The following is a 12,140-nucleotide window of genomic DNA, read 5'->3' on the forward strand; positions in this document are numbered from 1 at the left end:
TTATGTAATCCTCCTCCTTATCCCTGATTTTTTTTTTTTTTTTTTTTTGCTTTCAAGTCTGCTTTTTCTGAAATTAATATAGCTAATCTTGCTATTTTTTTATTAGTGTTAGCAGGGTATATCTTTCTCTATTCCTATACTTTGAATGTATATGTTTTTATATTTAAAGTTGGCTTCTTATAAACAATATATAATTGAGTCATTTTTTGATCCTCTGTGACAATCTGTTTTAATCTGTGCCTTTAGCCCATTGATGCTTAAAGTGATTGTTGATATAGTTGCATTAGTATCTACCATGTTTGTTATCTTCCATTTGTTGCTGTTATTCTTTGTTTATATTTTTGTCTCCTACTCTTTTTCTGTCTTTTTTGTTTTATTTGAGTGTTTTATAGTATTTCATTTTCTCTCCTTTCTTATCATATCAGTTATACTTTCTTTAAAACTTTTTTTACTGGTTGCTTTAGAATTTTCAATATATATTTATAACCAATCCAAATCCACTTTCAAATAATGCTATACTGCTTCATAGATAGTGCAAATACCTTATAATAGCAAAATACTGCTAATTCCTTCCTTCAGTCCCTGTACCATTGCTGTCCTTCATTTCAGTTATACATAGACAAACATTCTGTATGCATACAGAATTGAATACATAGTTGATCCTATTACTTTGAAGAAGCTGTTATTATGTAAACTCAGCTGAGAATAAGAAAAATAAATTTTTATTTTACCTTCTTTCTGTGATGCTCTTTCTTTGTATGTGTCCCAGTTTTTGACTATATCATTTTACTTCTTCCTGAAGAACTTTTAACATTTCTTACAAGGGGGGCACCTGGGTGGCTCAGTGGGTTAAAGCCTCTGCCTTCGGCTCAGGTCATGATCTCAGGATCCTTGGATCGAGTCCCACATCAGGCTCTCAGCTCAGCAGGGAGCCTGCTTCCTCCTCTCTCTCTGCCTCACTCTGCCTACTTGTGATCTCTGTAAAATAAAAAAATAAAATCTTAAAAAAAAAAAAAAACAAAACAAAACATTTCTTACAAGGTGTGTCTACTGGCAACAAATTTTCCTCAGTGTGAGAAAATCTTTATTTTGCCTGAACTTTTGAAGGAGAATTTCAGAGGTTGTAGAAAACTAGATTGGTTGGGATATTTTCCTCCTGTACTTTAAATGTTTCATTTCATTATATTTTTTTTTTTTTAACTTGCATACTTTCTGAGGAGAAGATGGTTGAAATTCCCATCTCTGTTCCTCTAGATAAGGTGTTTTTCCTCTGGTTTCTTTCAAGATTTTTTTCTTTATCTTTGATTTTCTGCAGCTTGAATGTGTAATGTGTAGTTATAGTTTTCTTGGGTGCTTCACCTACCTGGTTCTGAACTTTCTAGATCTGTGGTTTGATGTCTGATGTTAATTAGAGAAGATTCTCAGTCATTATTGCTTTAGCTATTGCTTATTTCTTCTGTTTCTTTTTGTAGTTGTCCCACAATTCTTAGATGTTCTGGTTTTTGTTTGTCCTTGGATTTTTTTTTTCTCTGCTTTAGAAGTTTCTATTTATAAACATTTAACATTTAAAATTTCTATTAATAAACATTCTTAAGTTTCTTTGCTCAGCCATGTCCAGTTTACTTCCGAAGACATTCTTCATTTCTGTAACAGTGTTTTTTATATCAAGCATTTGTAATTTCTTCTAGAATTTCCATCTCTATTTATTACTCATCTGTTCCTGCATGTTATCTACTTTTTCTTTTGAGCCCTTAGCTCAAATTAAAAATAAAAAAACAAAAACAAAACAAAACAAAAAAACCCTTTTGGTCTAGTGAATGCTAACATTTTTGCCAACATATCTGACTCTATTTCTGATACTTGTTTTGCCCTTCACACCCTATTTTGCCTTTTAGCAGCTCCTTTCTTCTCTGCCTTAGATGAGACAGAATGGCTAGAGGGTGTTGGGATTAGACATTTGCCTTCCCGCAGGTCTTTAATGCTAGTATGGGGGTGTCTGGGTGATTCAGTCAGTTAAGCAGCTGCCTTGGCTCAGGGGGGTCCTTGCTCAGTGGGGAGCCTGCTTCTCCCTCTCTCTCTGACCCTCCCTCCTGCTCCTGCTTTGACTCACACATGCTCACTTTCTTTCATATGAATAAATAAAAAAATAAAAAATTCTAAAAGAAAAAAAAACCAATAAGTAGAAACTGGTAAAATAGTTTCTCCCAAGAAGAACAGAATGCTCTGGCATATTTTAAAATGGTTATTTCTCTGTATATACTGTAGGCAGCAGGAGGGGATTTTTCTCTATTCTTGAATTTCTTTGAGCTCCTAGTATAAAACTAACAAAATTGTGTATGGGGAGGTTGGGTGGGGGGAGCTGTATGAGTGGGCCCCCTGGAATTTTTACCTCTAGACTTACATATTGAGCTTCCAGCAATTCTCTAATTAATTACAGTTCATGTTTTTCTACCCCAGTATAGATTTCCAGGGGGATTTCTGCTCCAGTAAATTATGATTCTCTGTATCTGCCTAGCTGGACCTCTAAATTTGGGGGCAGTGGTTTGTCCTGTGACCTTATTACTCTGAAACATCTAAGAAGATTTATTAATCTTTCAGTTCGTTCAGCTTTTTTACTTCTTAGAACAGGACAGCAGCAGCTGAGCTCCTTATACCCTGGATCAGAAGCAGAAGTCTTTCTCTACTCTCTTAATCTCCTCTGCCTCCTTCCTCAGACACCCGCCTCCCTGCCCCACCCTGGCCTTTTTCTTAAGGAGAAGGGAGTTAAAATGAAGTGCTATAGTCTGCATTTTCAGGCTTCTCCAGGCTGCATTTCACTGTGTAAATAACATGGGCTTTGGAACTAGGTGACTGATTTCAGTTAGTTATTCACTCTGTCCATTATAAACTCTGTGATCTCATTCAGATTGCTTTTCTTCTCTGATAATGTTTTCATGTTTGTGAAATGAGGATACTTACTTTTACCTTGTAGGGTTTGCATGTGGAGCTCTGGTATTCAAACTACCACTTTGCATTCACTTAAGAAAGATGGGTCCCTTTTTTCAGTTTTCTTCTCAGCTTTAATCAGCCTGAGTAGCAGTACCAGTTGCAAAATGGCTAAAATTAATGAATTCATAAAAAAACTAATTTGTGAGCAAGGTTTAGCATACCCATAGAAAATTTTCTCCCCCCTGTATTCTAATTTCTATCCCTTTCTTAGTACCCTTTTAACATTTATATTTCTGTACCTCTTCATATATATATTCTATATATTCCCACTCTGCAAGTTAGTTCCCTATTTTCCTCCTATTTTTAGATTGAATTTAATTTTTATTGAATGTATACAAAGTTTTTTTAAAAATTTAGTAATGTGTGAAGGTTGATAAATTATAAAATACATCAGCTTCCTACCCCATCTCTCTGCTCTGAAGTTCTGTTCCACAAAGTCGAGCACTTTTAATTCTTTAAACTATTTATTTTACATTAATTTCCATTTTCCTTAATAATAAACTAGTATATTTTGCTTTAATTTTAGACATTATTAGATTAATTTACCTACAATGGAATATGAATATTACACACTTTTACAGCATTATAACCACTGCTACTCCATATATATTTCTGCTCCTGCCGTCCTCCAAATATATAGTCAAATTTTTTAAAACTTGTGGTCAGTGTTTATATAATACTGAAATTATTGTTCATAGGTAAGCCATACCAAGTTCTATGATTACATTTTGTTTCTTGCATGTTTTTTTCCTTAGAGTTAATAATTGGCTTGCTCGTAAAATCAGCATAAAATTCTCTTTTCTCAAAAGCATAAACATAATTACAAAACATATCTTAGTATGTTTGAACATATCAGATACATTTGTTTTATTTATTTATTTTTAAAGAGTCATTCCTCCTGAAACTCTCATTTTAACTGGCTACTTTCATAGGTTTACTAGTTCATCTGTTTTCATGGAAGTTCATATTATTTTAATTCTGGGAATTCATTCTGCCCTTTTGAACTGTTTTCCTAGATTCTATGTTTTGGTTTTTGGTTTATTCCTTCATTTTACTGTAGCACATCTCTCACTATCTTTTTGAGAAATGGTACATGTATAATATTTTTTAATATGTTTGTAAATATTTTTATTCTACCTTTAAATCTAGAGTGCCATTTCAAGTGGATATAGTAAATCTAGATTAGAATTAATTATTCCTCAGAATTTTGAATGCATTGCCCTTTTGTTTTTTAATTTCCTGTGATGATGTTGTGGATTCATTATTCTGATTTCTGATAATTTTTATTTGACTTCTGTTTTTAGGGTTTTTTTTAATCCATGGGTTTATAATATTTTATGATGATATGTCTTATGGGCATTTTCTCATTTATTGTGCTTTGTACATACTGTGACATTTTAATATGGAAAAATTTTTTTCTTAGTTTCAGAAATTTTCATCTATTATTTTTTAGGTAATTTTCTCCTGACACTTTTGTTTTCAGTAATTCTGTCAGTCAGATGTTGGGTTTCCTGATTAATTTCCTTTTTTTATCTATTTTCCTTTAGTTCACAGCCCTCTCTTGTTTTATTCATTTACTCATACCTCATTCTTATTTTCTTCCTTACCCAATAACCATTCCTATAAGTTTAATATGTGTATTTTTGTTTTTTTGTGTTTTTGTAAAATTGTTACCATTTTGTATGCATGGCTTTTTAATTTATGTAAATGAATTAGTGTTACTTACCTGTTTTGTGTTCTTAAACTCAGAATTATGTTTTAAGATCCAACAACATTTAATATTTACTTCTTTTTTTTTTTTTTTAAGATTTTATTTATTTATTTGACACAGAGAGACATGGTGAGAGAGGGAACACAAGCAGGGGGAGTAGGAGAGGGAGAAACAGGCTTCCCCCTGAGCGGGGAGCCAGATGTGAGGCTCAGTCCCAGGACCCTGGGATCATGACCTGAGCTGAAGGCAGATGCTTGCTTAAGCACTGAACCACCCAGGTACCCCTTAATATTTTCTTCTGATTTTTGCCAAGCACTTCATGGTTTGAATCAAGTCCATTTTATGTCCATTAATGAATATACTAGCTATCTTCCTGTCCCCACAGAAGCATATCCTCGTTTGTGTTTATGAACTTTTTGTGTTCTTAGGGCCACTTAGTAGTGCAACATCTCTCTTTAGAAAAAGTCTGCACCACCATACTATTCTGCCAGTAATCTATAAAGGCTCCTGTATCTTCATATATACTCAGTGTACATACACATGTAGCATTAATTAACCTTCTAATTCTTGTCAATATCTGAGACAATGTGATATCCCAATATTTTAATTTGCTTTTTTCTTAATTACTAATGAGTTTTAACAATTCTTCATATGCTTGTTACCCTTGGACCTTCCTCTTCTGTGTCTTACACCTTCATATCCTTCATATCTATTTCTGTTTTTTTTAATTATTCCAGTTTGTAGACATTATTCATAAAGGCCAATATGAAACCCTTGGTCCTTATGAGTTTAATCATGTGGTAGTGGTAGTGGTGGGGTAATTGGAAATGAGGAAGATGTGGTAAATTATAGTGTGACAACTGCCCAGAAGGGAGACCTTTTGGAATGTCTATGTTTCAGCATATTGAGGAGGAAGGACTTGGTGGACAGTGTTTCAGGAGACTGGGAATGGTTGGATAGCCTTACCACAGGAGGGACATTGCTGTGTGAGGTATACTAAGATTCTCAATAACCTTGGTTTCTGGTTACCAGGAATCTCCTGGGCCTTAGGAATTTCCTAACTGCTAAGTTTCCTATAACCATGCAGCATGTGGTCATAATATCCTAGCATCTGGCACTTTGGGACTTAGAGATGATGATGTCGCCCTGGACTGCCATTCTAATCAGTGAGTAAATCCAACCATCAGAAGAAGATGTCTAGCCAGGATTGGTATTCAGTGCTATAACTTATCCTCTCAATACCTAGCACAATGCCAGTTATAAGAAGTCTACGTACTTTTGAATAAGGAATTTAGCTATTCGTTTTAATTATAATTCTTTCTATTTTTTAAAAAAGATTTTATTTATTTATTTATTTATTTGACAGACAGAGATCACAAGTAGGCAGAGAGGCAGGCAGAGAGAATGGGGGGAGCAGGCTCCTGCTGAGCAGAGAGTCCGATGTGGGGCTCAATCCAAGGACCCTGAGATCATGACCTGAGCCAAAGGCAGAGGTTTAATCCACTGAGCCACCCAGGCACCCCTATTTTTTCCATTATTATTTCTACTGCTCTGCATTCACTTGAAGGATTTTTTCATAATATACGCAAACTGCTTATTAGCTAATAGGTGTACTAATACCATGACATAATTAGTTGCATGGGAAATTTCACAGTATCTTGGTTGATAATTATAACATTGAAATAGTCTTAAAATTTGATGTATAAATCCTAAACTAAATACGTGGTTTTTGTTTTCTTTTTCTTTTTCTTTTTTTTTTTAGAGAAAGAATGAGAGCAGGGTGGGGAGCAGAGGGAGAGAGAGAATCTTAAGCAGGCTCCATGCCCTTGTGGAGCCGGAAGCAGGGCTTGATCTCACACCCTGAGATGATTACCCGAATTGAAATCAAAAGTTGGATGCTTAACTGACTAAGACACCTAAGTGCCCCATGTGCTCCGGTTTTTAAAAAAGAAATATAATATTTTTCAAACTTTTTATTTTTAATAATTTATATCATGGCAACATTAAAAATAAACATTGCTGACATTGTTTAAACAAAACTTTGCAGTGGTCTATAGAAAAAAGTGCAATTAGATAACATTTTGAGAATTTGTGTTTGTGATTTTCTAAATGTTGTGGTAGATTCTGTTCTTCATCTTTGGTACCCTCTTGTAGTCATTGGAAGGGATTGGTTTGGCTTTCTTTTAACAATTATGTATAATTTCATGTTTTTTATTTTTATATTTGGAACTATATGGTAGAGCTATAGTTTTTATAATTATTTGACTTTTTTTTTTGGCTATATACAGATTTGGAGTAAAATTGACACTCGGAGTTTCCCTCCCATTCCTTACTTTACTGTGTAAAGTGAGGGTGTGGCATAACCACTGTTGCTAATCTTAGTAGCTAAGATATAATATGGCCACTGTGCTTAGAGTAAATGTTGTGTCATTTGAAAAGCAGATTGACTGCAGATCCAGAACTTACTTATACTTTTGCCAGCTAAAATTGGGTTTGGGGAATAATTTGCCATTTTATATGATCTCCTTTTTAAATTTAATAATACATATACTCACATGCATCCAAACATCACACGTATATACATACATATATATGACTTCATTTTAAATGATTACCTAGTCCAAAGACCATTAACTGGATTTACAGAATATGTAACACTATAGTGGAGTCTCCCTTTTTGAAACATGCTGTGACAATGAGACAGGAATCACATATAACATTTAATAAAGACTCATGGGTATTTTTCTTTTGTCTGCAGCATTTGTTTCAGAGCAAATTTTTAGCTTGATATCCGGAACATACAACTCAAAGAATAAGCGTAGCTGTGTGTTGTTAAATGAGTAAGTCCAAATGAGACTTGGCTTCCATGAGGAGTATATCACGGCTTTTGGGACAGATGTGAATTTCAAGGAGAAATGCTCTTTGTTTTTAAGAACATTCTTCCCTATATTATACTTGTCCTTCTTGTGGCCTACTCAGCTCTTTAATTTTATGCTAGATCTAAGTGTGTTTTTGTTTTCTACATCACTGGAATCTTTGAGTAGATCTTTTTTGCTGGCCTGATGGTGTGAAGCACTAGGGTTTGAATAAGAGTCCAGGAAGTGCTCTGGGAATGATTTTTGTATTGCCAGGAATGCTGACGTGTTGGCACTGAATTAACGTTTCCAAAAATGCCATCAAACACTCAACGGAAAACAAAGATACTAGTGTTATCACTGCAGCTGTGTTCTCTTCATCCTTACCCAGTTTCTTCTATGCATAGCAAAGAATTTTAAGCCCCCCTAGCACAAGAAAAAAGTGAATCAGTCTTGTGTACTATACTATAATGCAATCGGTTGCCCCCCAGTATTTGTGCACATTGTGATTGAGTTAAACTATTTGTGTGGAATTGTCCCTGGTATCAAGGATATTTGTTTTTTGTTTGTTCGTTTGTTTGTTTTTAAACAAATGGAATATCTGTGAGGGATAGTGGTGCCCAGTGTAATAAGAGGAAGAATTTCACTTTTTCATTAAATATTTATTGAGCACTCTCTCAAATACTCAGTTTGAAGGAGGATAGGGTGTATACATAAATTTCTCTGCTACAGTGTCAGACATGAACACCATGAGAAACCCATGTATAAAGCTCTATGAGTATTCAAAAGGGAATACTCTGGTTTCTCTTCAGATCGTATAAATCTTTCGCCTTTTACAAAAAGGAGAAAGAATTGATGGAAGGGACTTGTGAATGAGGCTTGTATGAGTTGGATACTAAAAGTGGTTGTAACTTGAATATGTAGAAATTGGAAGAAATGAGCATTTATGTCAAAGGAGAGATGGCCAGGAAAGAAAAAAGAAAAGGAGCGCAAAAGTGCTAGAGAGAGAGCCCTTTTGACAGGTTGACTGGGCAGGTCAATTGTGTGCTTGAAATGCTGGATGAAAAAGTAAACTCCACTGAGAAAATGGTGAAACGTTCACCAGGTATCTTGTTACAACTGTAGAGAGGACAAGCTCTTCCCTTCCTAACCTTGGATTTCCCTGCTTCCTTTTGGGTCTGCTACTCCACATTTTGTAATGTGAGTTTCTCAGTAGACCTTTTTCTTTTTTTTTAAATGTGAATGCCACTCTTTGTGTGTATGTGTGTGTTTCTCCTAGCAGGACCACGTTTTGTTCTTATGTAATGAAAGTCCTTTGGAGATTTTGAATTTTCTCATTTATAGGTCTAGTAGTTGAATTTACAAACATATTAGAACTTCTTAAATGGTCCAAAAGTGACTTGAATTTTTGCAGTACAATCCTACTTGCTCTTCCCATTCAGTGTAATTTTATCAGTTAACCTTCTAAAGTTCTATATTTGGAACTAGATCCTAGTAGGTTAAAAACATCAAAGGTGCCAGTGGATCAAAATAGAATTTCTTGGATCTATCAATCTCAGTCTGACAACCTCAGATAATGTGAAAAACAGGTGAGAGCCCTGCTTCTCTTATCCCTTTCTCCTTTCCTCCCCTTCTCCTGTCCCTCTGTACAATTATCCATCTATTTTCTTAAAATTTTTCTTTTTTTTCCAAATATATATTTATTTATTGTTATATTAGTCACTATAAAATACATCATTAGTTTTGATGTACTGTTCCAAGATTCATTGTTTACATAAACACCCAGTGCTCCATGTAATGTGTGCCCTCCTTAATACCTATCACCAGACTCACCCATCCCCCCACTTCCTCCCTTCCAAAACCCTTAGTTTGTTTATCTGAGTCCACAGTTTCTCATGGTTTGGTTTTTCTACTGATGTACAATACAGTGTTATATTAGTTTCACATGTGCAACATAATGATTTGACACCTGTATACAGTATGCTGTGCTCACCACAAATGTAGCCACCATCTGTCACCATACAACAGTGTTATAGTACCATTGTCTATATACCAATGCTGTACCTTTCATCCCTGTGACGTAATTTATTCCATAACTGGAAGCCTGTTATTTGCTACCCCCCCAAAGTATGACACACTTGATAAATTTGTGTGTCATCCTTGCACAGAAGCCGTGCTAATCTTCTTTGTGTTGTTCTAATTTTAGTATGTGCTGTTGTGAATTGAGCTCATTTCTAACTATTTTTTTATTAAACTCTTTCAAATACTTAAACAAATAATGAAGTAAAGAATTATGTATAATAATCATAGAGCTTGCTAAAAATAATAATTTGCGAACCTCTGGATGGTGAAAATAGGAATTTACATTTTGAATAGGCTTAAAAATACTTGACTGTTATTAAAGTGGTTCAGGCATTATACTTTCAGAAACACTAAAATAAAAGCAAGTAACAGTACTTATTTGGCCAATGAATTTTATGTCTGATTACCTAGTATTTACTTTATATGGACTCATAAATGGAAAAAACAAAAAACAAAAACAAAAAAACTTGCCTGGTTTGGGACACCTGGGTAGCTCAGTCTGTTGAGCATCTTACTTTTGGTTTTGGCTCCGGTCATGATCACAAGGGTCCTGAGATCAAGCCCTGTGTTGGTCTCTATGCTCAGTGCAGAGTTTGCTTGAGATTCTCTGTTGCTCTTCCTCTGCCCCTCCCACTTGGGCTCTCTCTCTCTCAAATAAGTAAGTAAATTTTAAAAATGAAACAAAAACCCTTACCTGGTGGATAACATATTTATAGATGGAGAAGTTTATATGCCCAGGATTTTATTCCATTTGCATTTGTATAAGTGTGTGCCACAGGATGAAATGTAGAGTTGTCCTCCTCTTCCACAAAAGGCCAGCCTGGTTACAGTTTTCCCTATAAATCAATGTAATTTTGGGAAATTTTAGGGAAAAGCAAAGGTCAGCTATTATAGTTATGATAAGTATATGATAAAGATGTCGCTAATATTTTTGGTTTGACTTTGAAACATCTTATTTCATTATTTCATGCTGCCAGCTTTTAGAAGTCCATTTTTCACCATCAAGAATGAATTGTTTGAAATATCAGGTATCTTTTTGTAGCTGTGAAATAATGATTCCTTGAAAAGAGTCTGTGAGCAGTTCTCCAAACTGGTCACATATTAACTCACTGACACCACCAAAAAGCATAAATGAGACATTTTCTCTTGGCCCTATCTCAGACTTACTAGATCAGAATCTCGTGTTAAGAATTAATTATAAAGTTCTCAGAGGGATTCTACTATAGCCAGCCTGCCTCCCTCCATACTATATAGTTCCACGAACTTCTTTGAGAATATTTGAATACATTTGAATACATATTTAAATTACTTGTTTCACATTCTTTTTCATACTCCATCAGGTTCTGTGCTTAGGTAGAGCTCACTAAATCTTTATTAAATACTTGTATTGGACATTTGATGGGAATGTTAAAAAATCAGTTTTATTCTCAAATTAGAATGTTGTTGTTATTGTCATCTCCTAGGATGGAAAGAAGAAGTTTGACAAGGAGAGTGAAAAGTACTATTCTATTCTTGATAAACATTTAAATTTATCTGCAAAGAAAAAGGAATCTCATTTGCAAGAGGTAAGCTTTTCCACTTGAATTGTGAACAGGACATTGGCATTAAGTCATGTGAAGTCCAAATTTCCAAAGGTGGTAGTATCTCAGAATCTGCAACTCTATAATTAAAAAAATAATAATAGTTAATTGAGCACTTACAATGGACAGACACTGTGCTGAGCATTTCACATGCTTTATGACCCTTAATATTAACAGTTCCAAGTAAAAGATTAGTTATTTCCTGCAATGATGAAAAAGAATGAAATAAGATTTTTTTTTCCTCCTTGGGTATATTTTCAAAGGGAGGACCTACAAAATGATGGAATATCTTTTTTTTTTCCTTTTTAAATATCTACTTTTAAGGAGTTGCTTTTGCATTAGGGGTAAAACAGACAAAATTACACGTTTTAAAATCTCTAAAAAAATTAAAAAATCAAATTTCTATCAATTTCTTAAAAAACAAGTCAGCAGAAATTTTAACTGCTATGCATTTAAACAATCAATTTCTTCTTTTTTCTGAAATATTTATTCTCATTGGTAGTTTTTAACTATAACTAATAAAATTGAGTAGTTCTTTTACTAAGTCATAGTACAGTTGCAGTACAGTGATGAGCTACATTAAAACAAAAATGGACCCTCTTGCCATTATGATCTTGGCATCAATAAAATCTTGAAACACAGTGCATGGACATCAAACCCAGGATGGTTGGGAGTTGTTGAGCTAGTTCACCGGTTGCTCCTTACTCCAGACCTTTGCAAGGAATCTTATTCTGTGCTGAGTCTCCTCCAGTATCTTCTTTCTCTTCTGTCTGTACTTCTACATATCATAGTTAAGAACCTCTTTCAAATGCCTCCTCTTAATCTTTCTAGTAAAGGCATAAACCTTACTGACCTACTTGTCAAATTCAACCTGGTTCTCTGTTTTCCTTATTCCTTTTTTTATTTACCTTACCTCCACATTTA

General features: G+C 34.4%; 1 protein-coding gene and 1 non-coding gene across 2 annotated transcripts in view; one reads left to right on the forward strand and one right to left on the reverse strand.

The window, feature by feature from the left end:
• Positions 1 to 12,140, forward strand: part of ARHGAP42 (Rho GTPase activating protein 42) — a 281,486-nt gene that overhangs the window by 181,178 nt on the left and 88,168 nt on the right. Inside the window, exon 5 of the mRNA XM_059413285.1 lies at positions 11,100 to 11,201. Within this exon, the coding sequence (XP_059269268.1) occupies positions 11,100 to 11,201 (102 nt within the window). The remainder of the gene's footprint in view (positions 1 to 11,099; positions 11,202 to 12,140) is intronic.
• Positions 9,678 to 9,782, reverse strand: LOC132009434 (U6 spliceosomal RNA). Its single transcript, XR_009401924.1, has one exon. It is a non-coding gene; the product is annotated as a U6 spliceosomal RNA (small nuclear RNA).

The sequence above is a fragment of the Mustela nigripes genome, chromosome 1 (assembly GCF_022355385.1).
Source record: "Mustela nigripes isolate SB6536 chromosome 1, MUSNIG.SB6536, whole genome shotgun sequence".
In the NCBI taxonomy this organism is placed as follows: Eukaryota; Metazoa; Chordata; class Mammalia; order Carnivora; family Mustelidae; genus Mustela; species Mustela nigripes.